The 19,877-nt window shown below is 49.9% G+C and overlaps 9 protein-coding genes across 9 annotated transcripts; 4 read left to right on the top strand and 5 right to left on the bottom strand.

Annotated features, from left to right (window-relative positions):
• Positions 1-31: 31 nt before the first annotated feature.
• On the bottom strand, positions 32-2,062 carry N7500_004405 (amidase family protein; the record flags this gene model as incomplete). The annotated part of the gene is made up of 1 exon (XM_056675551.1): positions 32-2,062. The coding sequence occupies one exon, from the start codon at positions 2,060-2,062 to the stop codon at positions 32-34; it is 2,031 nt and encodes a 676-aa protein (XP_056530551.1).
• Positions 2,063-2,353: 291 nt separating this feature from the next.
• N7500_004406 (putative MFS allantoate transporter) lies at positions 2,354-4,056 on the top strand (the record flags this gene model as incomplete). Its single annotated transcript, XM_056675552.1, has 3 exons — positions 2,354-2,533; positions 2,634-2,952; positions 3,017-4,056. 3 exons carry the CDS (start codon positions 2,354-2,356, stop codon positions 4,054-4,056), a joined length of 1,539 nt encoding a protein of 512 aa, XP_056530552.1.
• Positions 4,057-4,648: 592 nt separating this feature from the next.
• Positions 4,649-5,173, bottom strand: N7500_004407 (uncharacterized protein; the record flags this gene model as incomplete). Its single annotated transcript, XM_056675553.1, has 1 exon — positions 4,649-5,173. The coding sequence occupies one exon, from the start codon at positions 5,171-5,173 to the stop codon at positions 4,649-4,651; it is 525 nt and encodes a 174-aa protein (XP_056530553.1).
• Positions 5,174-5,757: 584 nt separating this feature from the next.
• Positions 5,758-7,399, bottom strand: N7500_004408 (uncharacterized protein; the record flags this gene model as incomplete). Its single annotated transcript, XM_056675554.1, has 4 exons — positions 5,758-5,896; positions 5,958-6,543; positions 6,603-7,075; positions 7,146-7,399. The coding sequence occupies 4 exons, from the start codon at positions 7,397-7,399 to the stop codon at positions 5,758-5,760; spliced, it is 1,452 nt and encodes a 483-aa protein (XP_056530554.1).
• Positions 7,400-7,766: 367 nt separating this feature from the next.
• N7500_004409 (Kelch motif domain protein) lies at positions 7,767-9,988 on the bottom strand (the record flags this gene model as incomplete). Its single annotated transcript, XM_056675555.1, has 3 exons — positions 7,767-9,607; positions 9,674-9,760; positions 9,811-9,988. The coding sequence occupies 3 exons, from the start codon at positions 9,986-9,988 to the stop codon at positions 7,767-7,769; spliced, it is 2,106 nt and encodes a 701-aa protein (XP_056530555.1).
• Positions 9,989-10,585: 597 nt separating this feature from the next.
• N7500_004410 (WD40 repeat domain-containing protein) lies at positions 10,586-12,439 on the top strand (the record flags this gene model as incomplete). Its single annotated transcript, XM_056675556.1, has 1 exon — positions 10,586-12,439. One exon carries the CDS (start codon positions 10,586-10,588, stop codon positions 12,437-12,439), a length of 1,854 nt encoding a protein of 617 aa, XP_056530556.1.
• A 681-nt stretch (positions 12,440-13,120) lies between these two features.
• On the top strand, positions 13,121-14,673 carry N7500_004411 (transcription initiation factor IIA large subunit; the record flags this gene model as incomplete). The annotated part of the gene is made up of 4 exons (XM_056675557.1): positions 13,121-13,138; positions 13,315-13,416; positions 13,634-14,586; positions 14,634-14,673. 4 exons carry the CDS (start codon positions 13,121-13,123, stop codon positions 14,671-14,673), a joined length of 1,113 nt encoding a protein of 370 aa, XP_056530557.1.
• Positions 14,674-15,519: 846 nt separating this feature from the next.
• N7500_004412 (uncharacterized protein) lies at positions 15,520-15,699 on the top strand (the record flags this gene model as incomplete). The annotated part of the gene is made up of 1 exon (XM_056675558.1): positions 15,520-15,699. One exon carries the CDS (start codon positions 15,520-15,522, stop codon positions 15,697-15,699), a length of 180 nt encoding a protein of 59 aa, XP_056530558.1.
• Positions 15,700-16,243: 544 nt separating this feature from the next.
• N7500_004413 (zinc-coordinating transcription factor SFP1) lies at positions 16,244-18,130 on the bottom strand (the record flags this gene model as incomplete). The annotated part of the gene is made up of 3 exons (XM_056675559.1): positions 16,244-16,555; positions 16,620-17,679; positions 17,787-18,130. The coding sequence occupies 3 exons, from the start codon at positions 18,128-18,130 to the stop codon at positions 16,244-16,246; spliced, it is 1,716 nt and encodes a 571-aa protein (XP_056530559.1).
• Positions 18,131-19,877: the final 1,747 nt, after the last annotated feature.

The raw sequence follows: 19,877 nt of genomic DNA on the forward strand, positions 1-19,877 counted from the left end.
GAGTTGCATCGAATTTGGCGATGCTAGGTCTTCATAAAGAGATCAACCTACCAGCTGTCGAGCCCGATTTTGTATGAGCTGTGATAACTACGATCGTCTGTGTTAAAGCAGGACTCGCCCACCTCTTCCAGGGTTGATCGCGTTCCGATACGGGATAGGAAGCCTGGATAAACCACCTATCGCCCTCTATGACCGGCTTGACCACCTGACCGTTAACATGGCATTCCAGAGCCTCCAGCTGGGAGTCCTTGGGAGAGACTGATCCCTGGACCTGAATTATAACCACCGAGTCGTGAATCTTCTTTACTTGAGTCTCGACCACCAAGTCAACGGTAGACGGAGAATCCCATGGCCGGGGACCTTGGGCACCCTTGATGAAATCAGAGTCAAGAGCGGGCACAAGCGATGGCTGAACACGGCCCTTCATCGCCATCTCAAATGTAAAGCCGTACTTAAGCAGGTTGTTATCATCATATGCCTTTCCGGCAAAGGTTAGATTCACCGGCATTCTCGTATCTTCCATGACACCCATCGGGACAGAGATAGTGGGTACACCAAGATGACGGATAGGTCTGTTGCCATTGGAGTACTTGACGCCATTGCTCCACGCAAACCGCGACGCCGTTTCATCACACTCCGCATCAGCAGCGCCAACATCAGCATTGGCCGGGAAAACCACAGCATCAAGCCCAAGCCCATCCATCCAGTCCTCAAAAGTCTCCTTGCGCGCATTCTCGAGAGCCTGAATTCCTTGTTGAATACCGGGGATCTCATAAATAGATACCGATCGCTGGTGCGGGTATTTGACCATCTCGTCCCATCGCAGCGCATTAGCTGCATCAGGCGTACCTTTCAGAGACCCCGGTGCAAGCGGGAATATAGTCGTCGGGTCAACCTGAGAAAGAGTCTCCAGGTTCTTTTGTCCGTTGTTGATCAGGAAGTCATCCCAGATATGCGCAACGAGCTCACTCCTCTCCAATGCGGACCAACCCTCTGGTAGCCCGGCGACGGTGACTAGCTGGCCCTTTTCTGCGTTTGACTCGTAGGTTGTCACGAGTGGAAAGTCTGTTTCTATTACCTCCGCACCGCAGGACTCAAGGACCTTTCTGGCGTTGTTCCATAGCTTGATTATAGAGGGCCGGGTGTTGACCCTGCTGGCTGGGGATAGAGAAGAGTCATCGCCTCCAATGTACATTGACGGTATCCCAATGCGCTTTCCGTGCAAGGAAGTTCCATCTTGTAATTCAGCAAAAGAGTGCGGTCGAAGTGTACTGATTGAAGGGAGGGAGATAAGCTTTTGCTCTTGGTAGAAATCTCCTCTCGGGGCATCATCCGACACAGCAAGAACATCTAGGACCTGGAACAGATCTGTCATAGTCCTAGTATGAGGGACAAGAACATCACAGGTCAAGTAGAGTGGCCAGACACCACGGAGAGGAAGAAGGCCCTTTGAAGGCGTGTAGGCAACAATGGCATTATTTGACGCGGGCGAGCGACCCGAAGAAACAGTCTCGCTGCCTAGAGAAAAAGCACAAAAATTGGCCGCTGTGGCGACCGCCGATCCATTTGATGAGCCGGAAGCATACGCCGCAGCTAGATATGCAGGATTATATGGACTTTCAGCGCGCCCATAACACCCACGTTGCATACCACCGTACGCCATGGCGGGCATGTTCGTCCGGCCGAGAAGCACGGCGCCGGCTTCACGGAGTAGTTGGATACATGCAGCATCCTCGTTAGCAATGAGGGTCTCGAATGCAGGTGATCCGTTCGCGACGGTCATGCCCTTGACTTTGATACTGTCTTTTGCCAGGTAAGGGATACCCTCCAATGGACGCGGCGACAAACCGGCTGCCCGCCGGGCATCGGAGGCGGCTGCTTCGTCGAGGGCGAATGGATTGAGGACTGGGATGGCGGTGAGTTTGAGAGTGTTGGAGTCGTAGACGCTGATTCGCCGTAGGTACCGTGATACTAAGCCGACACTAGAGAGCGATCCTGTAGAAAGCGCACATTGGAGGTCGGAGATACTCGCGTCTAAGAGCGAGAAGTCTGACTGAGTCATCCCTGAAATGAATGTAAGAAGTAAATGTAGTCAGAGAGTCCGAATATAAACTGATGAAAGTGAGATATAGTATGCTCTCTGTATACTCCGGACGTATAGATGGGGAACATCGGACAATAGTCCGCCCCCACACTTTTCGGACTTTTGGCCGCCTATCTCCAGCCTTTTGACCAAAGACATCACTTCAGATAAACGGAATGATGCTTATCTTCTTGGCGTTGATAGGATAGCTTTATATATATGACTATCTGGACTTCGATATGGACTTCATTCCCAACTTGACGGCCTATAATGGACAACATCAAAGTGGATCAGTCCGCTACCGAGAAAGATGTCACACATGTTGCACTCGGCGAGACTCATGATATCGCAGCCAATCTATATCTGGAAGCAGAGCAGTTAACTGCCGAGGAACTCGAGACTGAGGGCGCCGAGGTGCTGAGGATTATTGACTGGAGGATTATGCCTATGGTCAGTTCCAAGGTGATGGTGATATCGGGAGTGTTGTTACTGACATGTTATAGCTCTATATGACCTATGTGATTCAATTCCTCGGTATGCAAATTCAAAGTATTTCCCCATCACTCAATACTCATATGTTCTAGACAAACTATCACTGAACTATGCATCGGCATATTCCTTAATCCCAGACCTCGGTCTTGAAGGTCAACGATACTCATGGGTTGCCGCGATTTTCAATTTCGGTTATCTCTTCTGGGCCCTGCCAGCCAATCTCCTCATCCAACGATTGCCAATCGCCAAATATATGGGTGGTATGCTTTTAATCTGGAGTGTACTCGTTATTGCACATGTTGGAGCAAAGAATTACCCAGGAATGCTGGTATTGAGATTCCTCTTGGGCATGGCAGAAGCTGGAGTCAGTCCATGCAGTGAGATTTCCAGATCAACCCTAAAAAGACAAGAAGAACACTAATTCATTCTTTTTCTATCTAGTGATGAACCTGACATCGATGTTCTACAAGCGATCCGAACAACCGTTGCGTATGGCTGTCTGGCTTAGCGCAAATGGTATGGCCACCATGGTAGGAGCACTACTAGGATTCGGTCTCGGCCATTCACATAACACCGCGCTCCGCAGTTGGCAGTTAATTTTCTTAACCATCGGACTACTCAACTTCCTTTGCGCCTGTCTGTTCCTCTGGCTGATGCCCGACTCGCCCAGCTCTGCGCGCTTCTTGACCCATCGACAGCGCGTGATCGCGGTGCAGCGTGTCGCCGAAAACATGATTGGAGTGAAGACCAAAGATATCAAACCACGCCAGGCACTGGAGATTCTCTACGATATCAGAGTCCTCTGCTGCGCGGGAGTCGGCATCGCCTGCGGTGTGATCAACGGCGGTTCATCGAATTTCTCATCAGCCTTGATCAAAGGCTTTGGCTTCAGCGAGATCTACACTACACTCCTCCAGCTGCCTACAGGTGCGGTCGAAGCGGTGGTTGTTCCAATCTGTGGTATTATTGCTACCTACGTGAAGGATTCCCGCTGCATCGTCCTCGCAGTGGTATGTTTGATTCCCTTTGGCGGTCTTCTGGGTATCCGCTTCACCAGTCTCGACCACCCGTGGACTTTAGTTGGTTGCACCTGGCTGCAGTATCTTGTCGGTGCTCCCGTCATTATTTCGTGGAATCTACTTGCCACCAATGTTGCCGGTCACACCAAGCGTGCGGTCGCGAATGGCCTCTGGTTCTCGCTCTATGCAGCCGGCAATGTTGCCGGGGCGAATATCTTCTTCGCTAACGAGTCCCCGCGCTATTACTCGGGTCTGCTCGGCCTGCTCATTTGCTATGCGGGTATCATTGTTCTGGCATGTGCGGGATATGCGTCAATGAAATGGGAGAATTCGAGGAGAGATGCCGCAATGGCTGCAGCTAATACTAATGAGACCCCGGAGGATGTTGTCTCTCAGGCTATCTTGGATGGCTTCAGTGATCTGACCGATATGGAGTCCAAGCATTTTAGGTATGCGCTTTGAGCTTAGTCTCATAATTTGGCTTTAATATATGAATTACTATACGAAGCTGTTGTTTCCTAATTCTCGAAGAACCTCTTTATTGACGGCAACAAACGTGATATCCAAGAGGTAGCGTCTTTTGAAAGCGGCTTCTCCTAAAGGCTCCTCCCCTGCTCCTTATTTCACTAGGTAGCTACCGTAGGAGATGCCGTGTAGGGTTCCACTCGTATCTCGTGATCGCTGTATTCTGACCTCCTAATTATTATCTAGCCTCCGGGTTTCCAGGACTTAGATGGGAATAGCTATGTAAGTATTTATCTCAAGTTTAAATAAAAACCGACCCACAGAGGTTGAGATATTGTGACAATATCAATATAGATCTTTTAACATTAGATATACATCAGAGGTTGTAAATTGAAGAGGCTCTTTTATAAAGTATACGTTTCTTATTAAAAAGACTACTAAATAGATAGACTGCTAAAACGCCCAGTAAGAAAGATATCACAAGGCTATAGAAGCCGTCTATTCATACAGTCAGATTCTATCAAGAAAGATCCTCAAATACACCATGTGCGTAGCATAATCTTCCGTCACGATGCAGAAAGGCTTCATATTAAACCGTTCTTTTAGCAACAACCACAGTCTCATACGGTGTTAGTCCGATATGATCTGGAAAAGTCAACTCGGAGAATGGAGATTGACAGAAACGCGGCTCATAATCAGGCCAATCGACCCGAGGCCCAAGCCAGACAATGAAATCGACATGCTGGTCCCCATAGGTATCAATGTATTTGGTGATGAGTTTTGGATCGCGTGGGTAGACAAACATCCACACTGCAGCCTGTTGGGCTGCAGGCCAAAGGCCCCAGCCTCCGCCAACGACATTCATATCTTCTTCGGCAATGTACCGATTAATAGTTGAATCCACTTCAACGCCCTCAATGGACACATTTTGGTCGTAGTGTACGATGAGACCTTCAAGGAGACCAGATCCACTACCAACTGAGATGGTGAATTCCGGCTTTTGGGGGAGAAGCGAAGCAAGGTAGGTGATCAAAGTGCTGGAGATAGCCAGACAGCAGTCTGGGAATCTCTTGGGCTCCGGCAAAAGCCGCTTGGAGATTTGGGATACATCCATAGTCTTCTTGACAAAGTAATTCAAATAAATATATCGGAGCTCTAGAGAAATGGAGAAGATACCTCATTCGGGGGCGGATTTACTAACTCCCGGGTATCAGAATTCACACTGTGATCTAACTTCCACTCCATATAGAGTAGTTGAAAGTTCATTATCTCTACCCGAGAGAATGAAGGGTATATGGGAGTTATAAGAGCTGCATGGTCAAACAGGAATGACCGGACTTAGAACCAGTGTGAATCAAATGCAGGCAAATATGCCATTTCTAAGATGGCCAAGTAGCATAACGATTGATGGAAGCAAAGAGAAGAGGGGTGCGCCATACGAATGCCGATGTCATACTTCAAGACTTTTTGTAGACTATAACGCTCTTCTCACATGAGCTCTCACCTCGATATCCATATTCCCTTCATGCATGAATCTTTTCATCTTTCACAACCCCCACATATGTTTGGATTACACGTCTCATGGCGTGACTAGAAAAATAAAACATCATGTGCATTCGAAAACTTCGTACAGAGTCCAGGTATCATAATAGTCGCCGGATTCCACCGGCATAAACATCAATCGGAACAGCATCCATCTCATGCCTTCTCAATCAAACGATCGAAGATTTGGCTAATCTCCTTGGCACTCTTCTTTGGAATTCTCTTCTGGTCGTTCTCATAGTCGACAAAAGTGACACCAAAGCGGGTCTCGTAGCCCTCAGCCCATTCGAAGTTGCTGTAAAGAAGTTAGTCAAATGTTATATCAGAATTAACGCGGGGCCAAGGTCCAAACATACTCCATAAGACTCCAAGCCATGTAAGCCCGCACGTTGACACCGTCGTGGGTATATGCATCTGCTAAAGCACCAATGTAATCCCGGAAATACTGCACTCTGAACTCATCGTTGAGCAACTCCTCAAGGGGCATATCGTTCTCGCCCAGGACACTAGTACCGTTCTCGGTGACATAGATCTTGGGATATCCATAACGCTCACTGAGCCATTTGAGCAGTTTCCGGAATCCAATAGCAGATGGTCGCAACCAAGGCGATTGTGTGAGAGGTCCAACACTGACGCCGTTCTTGTCTTCGAGCAAGAGCTCCAGGTTACCCGCGATGTCATTGATATCTGCCTCTCCGGTCTTGGCACGGATGAAGTTCGCACAGTAGTGGTTCATACCGTAGAAGTCATTGCTGCCCTTGACAAGGGCAATATCCTCCGGTGACCAGGTTGGCAAGCGGTCGCCAAGTTGCTTGATCATACTGTCCGGGTATTTGCCATGATAGATCGGGTCAGCGAACCATGAGATGGCGAACTCGATCTTGCGATCACAGGCTTCCACGTCGGCTGGGTTTTCAGCATCCCAGGGCTCGGCCCAGTCACCTATTTGATAATTTGTTTAGCAAAGGCTTTGCCTGCGCGTGGGGCAAAATAGAACATACCGTTCAGCGTAATACCAATCTCACCACCGTCCCGTTCTTTGAATTCCTCGCGGTAGATCTTCACGGCAGCTCCGTGGGCGACTAGCAAGCTGTGGCTGACAATCCACGGCTCAGTCGAGCTATCTCCCACCGGGCTCTTGGTGCGATCACTTGTGTGGCCCGGGGCGAAGGAACCATTGTTGTATCCAAGAACACTGATGCACCAAGGCTCGTTGAAAGTAATCCAGTACTTGACCTTGGATCCAAAGGCCTCGAACACCACGCGGGCATAGTGCGCGAAATCAGCAACGAATTCCTCCTTGTTGAGAGGTCCACCATAGCGCTTGTGGAGCTCCTCGGGCAGATCCCAGTGGAAGAGGGTGATCATGGGAGTAATGCCTGCCTCAATCAGGTCATCCACGAACTTCTGGTAGAACTGTAGGCCTTTCTTGTTGATTGGATCGTTCCGACCGCCGAGAGGGATAATGCGTGACCTATACGTTTCGGTATGCCAAGGTTAGCAACTTCAAAATCGAAGCTTCAAAACAACACAGAAACACGAACCATGACAGGGAGAATCGGTATGCCTGAGCACCGCATTCTTTCAACAATGCGATATCCTCGTGTGTCCGGTGATAAGAGTCGCAAGCTACATCTCCAGTTCCCGCGCCCGCAATCTTGCCAGGAATCTTGCAAAATGTATCCCAAATTGACGGGGCACGACCATCTTCATTGGCACCTCCCTCAATCTGGTATGCGGCCGTTGCGAAGCCCCAGAGGAAATCTGCAGGAAGAGTGGATTGCTCGGTAGATCCCATGGTGAAATCAAGTGTCAAAGGAATAGCTGTAGAAGCCGGATATCAACCAAACTTCGAATTCGAGCACCGATAGATATTTAAATACTTTCGACATTTTTTAATATTTTTGTTGAAACCCCCACAGTGTGAGACAACAGTGAAGAGATTCCTTATCGTGACAGGAATGACCTCCGCGATCCGGAGTTGTGTCCGCGTCAAGAACGTCGAAAGGCTCCACCTCGGCTGGCGACGAATGGGCTCATATGGCCCGGTTAGACGGGCCGATCTCTAAAAGAATCTGTACATTCCCAATGTGTTACAAAAATGTGCAAATAAATAATAAAATCCTCGCCAAGAACTCCGGATCATAATGCGTGCCCCATTCGTGTCATGACATCTCCATCCCTTCATCCCCATCAACCTCGGACATCTCATCTGTACTAGATCCCAATAGTCGAGAGCTTTTGTCTCGGTCAAGGCAATCGGCTCCGAATGTGACCATCTCCAATTCAGGTCCTGCGAAGATGCGACCTTCCGTATCCACCACCTCGCAGAGCTGGATCAGACTCTGGTGGCTGAGGGATTTGAAACCGTCTGTTCGGACCACGCGACCCCAGTATGTCAGGCAAAACTGTCCAGCTCGGCGCTTCAACCAATGTTCATTGGTCCGTCCGGCACGCTCCCAGACGATCGCCGCGTTGTCTACATCAAGCTCTTGGCTTAGCCTATTGACGCACAGCAGGCGAAGCTTCGGCATGTCATAAAGATTGGCCATAACAAGCATACCCGCCACATCGATAGCGCTCGAGCAAGAGTCTGGGTGGCCGGTGATACTGTCTGTGTACAGGTAATAGAGAAACGCACGCACAACGGAATAAGGCTCGGGGATGTGCATCCGCTTAGTGTGGTACTCCGCCATCTGGGCGGAGTACAAGCGCCTGAAATGTGGCCACCTAAGCTGCAGAATGATACGGTGGACATGGATTGGCCCTGAGGTCCAGGGGTTCTGTTCCACAAAGGTCGGCCGAGCCTGGGTTGGGGAGACGGACGGCGTATCCCCCATGTTCCCCGATACGGATCCGTCATGATCGTCACGGATTGCGGTGATGACAAAGTCCGTATCACTTCCAGACTCAGGGGGTTGGTCAAAAACAGCGGCTAGATCGGTTCCAAGCCCGGACACCTGAGACGGGCCCATTTGATCAGATGACCACGGTGCACCTTGTTCTAGAGGTTCTGCCGACAGACCGTTACCTAGTAAACCATACTTCTCCAGGTCGATAGTCAGGACTTCACTCATATGATTTTCGTCACTACCACCCGGTACATTTGCGACATCAAGGCTACATCCCAAGAGCCAAGCTGTGGTCCCTGTATCATTGACAGTGCAGTAGTGCCATCGATGGCCGGGCCGGAAGATCTCTTGCCCATCAGCTAGTCGTTGCCAGCGCAGCGAGTTGAGGTCTAGGGCCGACAAGTTACAATCATGCGACCGTACGGTCTCCGAAGGCGTAATTAAGTCAAGCAGGACACCGGAGGCAAATGAATGAAAATGAGTGCCAGAAAAGAGGGAGGGAACATGAGGACCAGAATCAAACCTAAGACAAGATATGGCACCAGGCGCAACTGGCTTGCGCCGACCCAAATTACGTACCTGCACACTGCCTGAGTTGGCAGCATAGATTCCGGAGCGGGGAGACATTTGGTGAGTGCTGCTAGAGATGGAGTCTGGAAGATGAGCCGTGGAAAGATTGACGTCCAAGGAGTTGACGCTACCTTGGGGAGTGGCGTTTCCGGCCAGCGATGGAGATCCCTTGAGATCGAGCCACCAGATATCAGTTGTTCGTTCCATGTTCGGACCCAATCCACCAAATATCCATAGTCGTGTGCCCCAAACCCAAGCCGTATGATCGAAGCGAGCAGTGAAGCTCCATGTACGGGACCAGGTCCATGTTTGTAGATCCAAATAGGTCAAGTCATCCAAGATCACATTCTTCTCCACTGTCACGCCTCCTACACCTGTCACTCCACCCACAATAAAAAGCTTGTCATCGTGAATAACCGCAGCATGGCGGGCTCGACCGCGCGGGACCGAGCCGTAAATTTCGGGAAGTGTCCAGGTGAAGGTGTTGAGATCAAGAATGACGACGTCGGAGAGATATTCGCGATGTTCATTTTCGCCTCCAAACACAATCAATTTATCGCCTTGATATAGTGTCGCTGTGTGTCCTATCAAAAATGAAATTTATCGTCAGTGTTAATCATTAAACATGGACGAATGAGAAGAGAGAGTACCCATGCGAACTCCGGGGATATCGCCGTAGTTGTCAACGAGCTCCCACTGCAAAGTCTTCAAGTCGAGTCTGAGAACGTGGTTGTAAACTAAAAATCATCAGTGTCATTTTGAAATATAGGTGAAGGAGGGTGTCGACCTTCATCGGTAAACTGGTCAAAACCTCCGAACGCATAAATACGATCATTGCTGCAGTACGTCACCGAGGCATTGACCAGACACGCGGGGACATGGCCCTGGGCCTTTTTTATGCTGGGTCGATAATCCGCGCTGGTTCGGCGACCCTGACTGGCGGGTAACAGGTAGGCGTCCTGCATTGCCATAGGAGTACAACAGGATATCGACTTACAGACCCTCGAAGATCCCCAGGCAGGGAGAAGTCGTGGTGGGTCTCGGTGGAACTGGGTAAGAGAACGTGGTGGGGGATTTGAAAAGAGGAGATGGATGTGCCATTCCAGTGGCGAGAAAAAAAAGGTCGAATTAGTTCCGCAACCGGTAGAAGGTCACGACATTTTTCTCATTTGATGTCAATGAAAGACGATATCCTGTATAGAATATCTTACCTTCTTTGTCCCTGAGTCCGACAATCCTAAGATTAGATTTTAATGCCAAGACAATGCTAAAAGAAGGCAAGCGCCGAATGTTGACACTAGCCCTAATGTGGATTAGTGTACTATGTAGCTGAGGTAACCGTTGCTATGGGGAGAGCCTCATACTTTTCGACGAGGCATAGGAGCTACCTTCTATTTATTCGGTTTTCTCCTGAACCCTCCCTTTCCTCCTCCCTCAATCTTGACTCTTCTCATTATCTTCAACTGTCTACTTTTCTGCTGGTTAATCTTACATTGGCCTCTGCATTCGTATCGCATCTTCCATCGGGGTTAGTCCCAGTACATCTACTCTGATATATTACTATGGCCTCGGTTACTACATCCACTCCTGTGAAGAGCCACCATGGGCTCTTCTCCTCCAAGACTGCTGGAGGTCGTATACCTCTGAGTCCTTCGCCTAACCCTCGCGCAAGCGGTCATTCATCACCCTTCACTCCTCCTCGCCAGTCTGATGGTGGCCGCAGTCAAGCCAAGTCAGTATACGGGGGAAACCTCTCTGCTCACTTTGCCAAATCAATCTCGAAAGCTGCCCGCACCACTCATCACAACTCTCCCAAGACGAACAAGTCGAACATCGCCAGCACCCGCACCCGCAAGTCACCCAAGCACTTGGAGCTAGGTGTCTCGGACTGGACTTTGACCGGCACAAGCGCGACAACAGCGAACACTCCGTCCAAGGAGCATGCTCGCCGGGAAATTACTACTCGTGCTCGTGCCAGCAAAACTACTGTGCGTATTCCTCACAACGCTGGTGACCGTTTTATTCCCAACCGGATCGCAAGCGAGGGTCTAGCCACTAGCGGGGCAGCGAAGCCAGAGGAAAAGCAACGCCCCAAGAGTGGTGGAGTTGAAGGATCATCGGTCCTTGCCTCAGCAGCCAGCGCTTTTGACATTGGTGCTCGTGGATCCGATGATGACCTTACTGCTGCTTTGGAAAACTTGGGTCTGGATGACAATGAACCTTCCACCTACACTCGTCCAGCTCCTGATGCCGTGGCCTACAAATCATCCTTGGCTGAAGCTTGTGGAGTGAACATGAACACTCGCATTCTTGCCTTTAAGCCACCCCCTCCCGAGTCATCGAAGCCTATTGATCTTCGTGCTCAATACAACCGCCCCCTCCGCCCCGCCAAATCCACAGCTGCTCAGTTCCGTCGCCGTGTTCAAACTGCACCCGAACGGGTCTTGGATGCCCCGGGTCTTTTGGATGACTACTATCTTAATCTGCTCGACTGGAGCTCTGGCAACCAGGTCGCCATCGGTCTCGAGCGGAACGTTTATGTGTGGTCTGCTGAGTCTGGCTCTGTTAACTGCCTGTTGGAGACCTCCCCCGACACATACGTAAGCAGTGTGAAGTGGAGTGGTGATGGTGCCTACGTTGGTGTTGGCTTGGGAACCGGTGAGGTTCAGATTTGGGATGTTGAAGAAGGTTCCAAGCTTCGCAGCATGTATGGCCACGACTCACGGGTCGGTGTCATGGGCTGGAATAAGCACACTCTATCCACTGGGGCCCGCAGTGGCCTAGTCTACAATCACGATGTTCGTATCGCGGAGCACAAGATTGCCGAGCTGGTCTCCCACACCTCTGAAGTCTGCGGTCTCGAATGGCGCTCTGATGGCGCTCAGCTCGCCACTGGTGGAAACGATAATCTCGTCAACATTTGGGATGCTCGCTCCCTGAGTGCTCCCAAGTTCACCAAGACCAACCACCGTGCCGCTGTGAAAGCTCTGAGCTGGTGTCCTTGGCAATCCAACCTCCTTGCCACTGGCGGGGGTTCCTACGACCGTCACATTCACTTCTGGAACACCACCACCGGTGCCCGTACCAACAGCATTGACACTGGCTCCCAAGTCACTTCTCTGCGTTGGAGCAACCACTACCGTGAGATTGTCAGCTCTAGCGGCTTCCCCGACAATTCCCTCAGCATTTGGAGTTACCCAACTTTGGTCCGCAACGTCGAGATCCCTGCTCACGAGACTCGTGTCCTTCACAGTGCTATCAGCCCTGATGGACAAATGCTGGCCACCACTGCTGCCGACGAAAGCTTGAAGTTCTGGAAGATCTTTGAGCGCAAGGCTGGTAGCAGTGCCTCTTCCGCTCGTGAGGGTGGTGTTGGCAGCAAAGCTCAGATGACAAAGTCTATGACCATCCGCTAGATGCTTTTGCACATTCTCCTTTCTGTCTTTTCTTCTCGTTCGGGATACCCTGGTTCATGGTCATATTGAAAGCATTGATAGGCTGGGACATAAATTTCGGTGTAATGGTTCATCGGTTCTTGTTTTCTTTTCGGTGATGAATTTGGCGTTCTGGTGGTTGTTCTCTCTGTATTTACTTTTCCGTAAGCTGGCTGTACAAATTGTCCTAAATGCCATTCTTACGGCTGTATCAATTCATTTTACTCGTCTAACCTCTCTTTCATCTGTATCTTTGCCGCTCTCGGTTTATTCCTTAAGTTTCTACTCCGTACTTCGAAGTGGGTTGACCGATGACTAAGCCTCCGGGATACAGTGGGATTTCGATCGCAAAGCCGTGACTTTCACCTTCGCCAACCCATCGGGAAACTCACCGTCTCATTTTCCCTCTGACATTTGCACTTGCTTGGACTTTCAAAGCATTTCTTCTCTTTTCTATTTGTGTGAAACCTACACGTTCACAAATTGCTTGATATTGCGTCATTTGTGGTGATCGAGAGCATTTCGGCAACTTGATAGTTGCGACGGAGCACTTTACTAGTCAAGCTATCATCACCCCGTACACTTCAATCGCCGTATTGCCTGCTCTCTGTTCCTTTCACATAATCATTCACCAGCTCATCAAGGTGTTCTTGCTCAGCAATCATGTCCAACCAGCAAGTGGTAAGTCCCAAATTTCTCTAACTCTTTACTCTCTTCCCCGGCAACCCTGTCTATCCTGAGCCGTCGCTCGCACGGAGTCTTTGGTCTTCGTTTACCACCGCCTTCTCCTGAATTATCTTGAGATCTTTTAAAGTTTCTTTGGTCCGAGCTGAGAGCTGACAAGCATGGCTTCATAGGGTGCGGTATTCGAGAAGGTCATCCAGGAGGTCTGTGATGCCTCCCAGGTCGACTTCGAGGAAAGTGGTGTTGATCAACAGACTCTGCATGATCTGCGTGAGGTTAGTACCATATTCCTATCTATATGCTTGTGTGTTGCCAAAGTTGGTGGAGGATCTCGCCCCAAAGCGGGGATGAAGGTGGTGCGGGAGGTGCTTATGGGGGAACACGGGGCTTATGAGTCTTCCCTTTATATGTGCCGCTGTTACCCGCTTAGGCGCTTTTAGACCGCCAAGATTCGGTGATTATGCAACTTTGGACTAATTCTTATATCTACAGACCTGGCAACATAAGCTTTCCTCTGTGAATGTCGCTCATTTCCCCTGGGATCCCACTCCTCAGCCTCCTCAGCAGCATTCTGTTCCCCTTCCCGCAGTTACTGTTCCCTCCAATGCCCCCCGACAACCTCCTCCCCAGCCACAATATGTTCCCCCGCCTTCAATGCCTCAAGCTGCGCCTTCGCACGCCATGCCCATGGGTGGGCCTCGCATCAAGACCGAGCCAGGATCTAATGGCCAACCCGGAATGCCACACATGACTAGCCCCATGCCCCCGCATGGTCTCAATCCTCAGTCGGCTCGCGACCGTGCTGCAAATGCGCTTCACCAGAAATACGGGGCCGCAGCCGCTAACTCCGTCCACCAAATGCAAGCCCAGGCCCAAGGTGGACAAGGATATCCACAGATGCACGCCAATGCCCACGGGCAAATGCCACCAATCAAACAAGAACAGAACTACCCACACATGGGTCCTGGACAAACCGATGGTGGAGGTGATGACCCAATTGCGGACTGGAAGGCAGAGGTAGCACGCCGCAGAGCAGCTGCCGAGAGTGGCGAAGGTGACCGACTTCTACGCGAGCACCTCAAGCAGCGCATGTCTCAGTATGAGGGTGGAGGTCTCCTTCGTCCTTTGGAAGAGCATGAGTCCTCTTCCAAGGTCGCTCGCCGTGTGGCTCTCACCGCACCCCTCGGCCAAAAAACTACCGAGTCAACCTCATCTGCCCCTCGCGTCACTGGCCAGTTCGATGGCGGAGAAGACGACGTCAAAGAGGAAGACGAAGACGCCATCAATTCGGACCTGGATGATCCAGATGACCTTGTTGCAGATGATCATGACGCAGATGAGTCGGAGGGCCAGGTCATGCTTTGCACATACGACAAGGTTCAGCGGGTGAAGAACAAGTGGAAGTGCACCTTGAAGGATGGCATCCTGACCACTGGTGGCAAAGAGTAAGTTATCACATCCTGCCACGCTATGCTTATACTAACCCAACTAGATATGTCTTCCACAAGGGCCAAGGTGAATTCGAGTGGTAGTCTAAACGACGCCATTACTCCTTTTCTTCCCAATCCATCTTCCGGTTTCCATTGACGACATCTCTTTCCTCGTTCTGTAACATTTTTTTCTGCTCATCATGTGCTCTCTCTCCCATGACACAAACGAAAACCAATCCCTACGTCTTTTCAGTCACGCTCTCGAAACGGTTTGTACAAGCGAAATATTTCTCATGATTCTCACTCCCCAAATATCGACATGGTCAGCAACGGGTCTTTACTATGCTTTTTCTTTGATTTTGAGCTTTCAGTGGCTCACGGCGCTTACAAGTGAGGATGGGATTCTGCTTTTTTTTCTCTTTTGCTTTTCCTTGCTCCCTGCCATACCTTCAAGGTTGGTTTTGTACTAGACTGAAAGACCGAGATCTTGCTAGTTGCAAAATAAGCATCAATGAAAATATGATTCTGAACAACCTGTGGACTTCCACTAGACTTAGTATTACACCAATCATCTGTTTTCGGCTTGAACAGTATGCCATTAATTGGGATAGTAGGTGCTAAAAAGCCGATTGGTCTACCATGTCCAAAATCCGGATCTACAATAACAAAAATCATCAAAATTTAAACCAAGAAAATGAATGAATAGCAAGACAGGGGGTAAAAAAGAAGATAAATGACAATGGCAAAAAGAGCCAAATCGTATCAAAAAAAAGGTCCATATCTACAATGATCCGACGCCAAGAAACCGCACTTTTAAGATTTCCAGATCCCAGATCCAGTACCTGTCCAATCCTTATGTAGGATGAGACGCAGGGAGGAAAAGCGAACACCGACTGGGTGTGAAAGAGGGGAGAAGAGTAACCGCTCCCAGAACCCTGTACCTCGGATATGATTCCAGTCAAACATGGCCAAATCCCGTTTTCGCCAACTGTTTTTGTGGTGGTTCCAGATACTCAGGGCTTTACGGAACTTGCGGGCGAGCGACTGTCGTTGTTGGAAGGGGCATATGAGGAGACACTGAACGCAGTGAATGGGGGTGCGAACGCGGGACAAGGCACAAAAAGCTAGTCCTTGCTAGCACGCAGTAAAACAGAGGAATAACAGGACGGGAAGAGGTTTCGAGGAATATCCGATTCCCCTAGTTTGTCTCCCATGGTAGACGCGAATGCCGTATGGTGAAGCAAAAACATGATGAACAGAGAAAGAGAAAGCAGGCAAGTGCGAACAGTTTCTTCTAGACAGCTCTTTGCTGAGGGTATTGATCTTGGTCTTGATCGCTCAGGAATTGCTCTATTACCAGGCCAAGTAAATGGAATCTGGAAACGGTGAGGGATATCAAGTGGGGAGGTAAAACGACCATGCCAGTAGGATCTACCAGACAGCAGAACGAAAAGCAAAAAAGGGTGCCACAAAACCCAGCCGATAAGTAAACCAGGGAGAACAATTTTCGAAGAGAGAAAAAGAAAAGCAATAACTCCAAAGTCACCGGACCCAATTCAAATCATGACATCGTGTGTGAAGGAGAGTGCTCTCACCTCCGAAGGCCGTCGAGATCATTCGCGTCAATTAGCTGGAATTATGTATGGACATAATGACATATCTGTTCACGGGTTCACATAAGGCCTTCTTCGCCAATTCCGGGGAGGCCAGCTCCAGCAACATTGATGTTCTGCCCTTGCATGACTCCACCGCCGAGGGCGAGGTTGCGACCTCCGAGCTGGAAGTCCGGGTTGCAAGGTGGCGAGTGCGATTTATGGTATTTGAGTCCGTTCAGGTTCTTGTATCGCTTGCCGCACACCTCGCAGCGGTAGGGCTTTTCCTTCTCCATGCCAAGCGTGCCGGGGTATGGGGCTGACGTCTCCGGGTTGACGATTGAGAACGTGCCGTCAGCGTTGTCATGAAGTTGTTGGTTGTTGTGGCCATGCTGGAAAGAAAGGAGAGAGTTAGAAAATTAAGACGGATGGGTGGAGTATCAAGTCGAAACTTACAGCTTTGTGGTATTTCAGTCCGTTTTGGTTCTTGTATGCCTTCTCGCAGCCAATGACGGGGCAGCGGAACGGCTTGGGCTCTTCGTTGGGAAGAATAACGGTGGTGTCGGGGACACCAGCCAGCAACTGTTGTTCGCGGATCCGTCGTGCAATATCGCTATTCGGGCCATATTGAGCTCCACTGAGCTTAAAGTGGGCGTTGGGCGAGCCCATGCCCCCACTGGGGCTAAACAGCCGCTTGGCCGGCTCGTCAATACAGAGATCGACCATGTCATTATTGTTCCCGTTGAATCGGCCAAACTGATTCTGATTTTGGCCCATGGTGTTATTCTGCATACTGAGATCGCCAAATCCACCCATCATACTTTCATCGATTTCGGCCGGGGTCCCTGGACCAGATGAATCGGGCGTATTTCGAAATTGCGAATTTTGGAGTGGGTTGGCCATCAAAGTTGGAGTGTTGACGGAAGAGACGGTTGGATTGTTCTGCAATGAAAGAGGTCGTCCAGATCCGATCGGTGTACCAGGTTGCGAGGGTGTGCTGAATCCTTGGTGGCTTGGAAGCATACCCAGATTTAATTGCTGCTGGTTGGAGTTACCATACCCGCCCTGTCCACCGTCATGCAGCTGAGAAGAGAACATCTGCGAGCCTGATCCATCTCCGTCTCCCAGGGCATCGTCCAACTCCATGTCGTCTATTGTGTCTAGATCTGCGTGATGCAATGGCGATGGATTCTGGCCCAATTTGCGCTGCATGTCCAGGGTCCGGTCGGGCTGCAAGCCACGCCCTTGGCTGCCATGCTGTTGGTTCTGTTGCTGTGCGATTGCGGCAGCCGCCAAGGCAGCTCGATTTTCACCCTGGCTCGGCCGGTGGCCTTGATTGGGTGACTTGGTCGCATGGGCTTCTTCGTAGTGTTGTAATAGGTCATGGAGGGTCGGTAACGTCACACCGCAGCACGAAAAGTCTCGCATAAAATTCGCTTCCAGCTTCGGGAGATACGATGAGGAATGGAAAGATGGTGACTGGAAGGTAAATGGTGAGGTGCCAGTCATTATGATACTGCGGAAATTTTTCCTTGGTCAGCTCTCGATGCAGTGCGACAATAGCAACACACGGTGGGCGGTTTCCCTCCCCCCACGGCTTCTAGGTCCGAACAGGCCACTCACTCATCACGTATCCAACTACCGACGGATACACCACCCCAGCTCATACCACCCACCAAGCTTCCTGCGAGCGACTCACGGCGACCTTTGTCACGGTGAGATCCCGACATGGAGATAGGTTTCGTCCCGTTCCCCCATTGTGCTGTGGCTGCGCCGATCGAATCCTTACGAGGTGGTGGGGCTTTGAATACGCCGAGTCCTCCTCCGGAAAGGTGGGAAAAGCTCCCTGTCCGCTCGCCGTTGCCCGCTCTTTGCAGCGCCGAGGTCAGGTTAGACGCCTGCTGACCCGGGGGCGACACCGAGGTCGTCTGCCGAGTGGAAATATCAATGGGCGTAGAGCCAGTCATGGTGACGAACTGCTAGTATCAATCCTTGGTCAAAAATAATGAGAATTTCAAGTCGAGGTAAGACGAATCGATATCCTAGTTCCCTGTCTGGTCTTGCGCGATGTCACGCCAAAACCCGAGGGGCTTATGAATGACAGGGTTTCTTCGAGTCCGGCGTTGAAGCGCGAAGCTCACACAGATAAAATCCGAAAAGAATAAAGAATGCGACTTGGAGACAATCAGTGCCCCTCGATGAGTGGACTTTTGAGTGGATGGGCGGTTTTTGGGCGGGTTCACACGCAGGAGTCCACCCTCGGATGATGTCCCGCTTTGGCAGAAAGTTGTCGAGTCACTTGAAGGAGTGCAGCTTCCCGTGTGTTTTTTTTTAATACTCTGAAGACTAGGGGGTCAGGGATCAGAATAAGGAGAGTAGTACAATCGAATAGTGATAAGTCGAGAAACAGCAGGGGCAAGGGCTCATGAAGACGGGGTATGAGATGGCAAGACTTCCGGGTTGGGACAAGCGCTGTTACGGTATTTACCCACGTGACCGTTTAGCGGATCTTGGCCCCGAGCCCTTGAAATGGATTTCGATAGTATAGCATTGTTTGTAGATCTCCGACTATCACTGGATCGAGGCCTAAAAGCGTAGACATATACTGAAGTATAACAGCCAGTCAAGAATGTTTACTACTACACACCGCTTGCAGGATGCGAACGTCATGATCGGTAATGTACTGAACCTGAAACGGCTAGTGTACTGTATCTTATGACTAATTTGGTTGAATTGACCGGCCCCGGGGCTCCAGGGCTATAGGGAAATCGCCGACATCCCGAATCGATGATGATATTTTTGGGGGATAATATCTCCTGATGCTCTGAACAAGTAGGATAACTGGATCATGTTGACCGCAATGGGTTCTACCAATTCTCCCAGAATGTCACCATGTCTCGAGATCTTCGTGAGTGAAGCAGCCAACATGCCCTGCCAATGTCGAGCTTTTCTCCCCTGTGACTAGCAGATTTTCGCTTTCTAGTCACTTCCATTGGGAAGGTCAATAGATCTGAATATCAAGAGAGGCGCTCCGTAAACTCAGATACCCTGTAAAATCCGGGGTCATCTGCAAGGGGGGGATCTCAGATAAGAGATCTGAGCGGCTATGCCTTTTATGTTGTAACACTTCATGGTACCTCTTTAGATTATATATATCTATATATATGTGTGTATATCTATATGTGTATATATATTGCACTAATCAAGTCTTTTATCTAATGATAAAGATGTATTCTATGGTCGATCTCCCAAATCCCAGGAAACTTGACCACAGTGGCAAGTCTCAGAACACGTCTTGGCTTTGGCGCTAGAAACGCGGCAGAAGCAATTGGGCCGAACTTCCATCTCTCTAGCGTCGAGTACACCGCCTTTCTCAAATTTGGGAACAGTAACAATACCTATGTTGTATAATGACTAGTTATCTTATTTTACTCGAAGGTAATATGCAAAATAATCTATTATTTGCAGACCCGCGTATTCCGAGCATGAAACCTCCGAGGCTCGGAGTCCGTCATGTCCGTTCGAACATGAAACTACGCCATTTCTTAGTGTAAGCTACAAGACAGCGTTCTATCGGGATTATTTCGGGTTCTGTCCCATCAGTAACAACAATGTCGCCACCATAATCATCGTCCGAGATCATACCATCTTTCAATGACTTCAGAGGCCCATCGCCCCATCAACCTGTATTATCGTTATAGAACTAATTATGTT

Source organism: Penicillium coprophilum, assembly GCF_028826855.1.
Source record: "Penicillium coprophilum strain IBT 35676 chromosome Unknown utg000004l_segment0_segment0, whole genome shotgun sequence".
In the NCBI taxonomy this organism is placed as follows: Eukaryota; Fungi; Ascomycota; class Eurotiomycetes; order Eurotiales; family Aspergillaceae; genus Penicillium; species Penicillium coprophilum.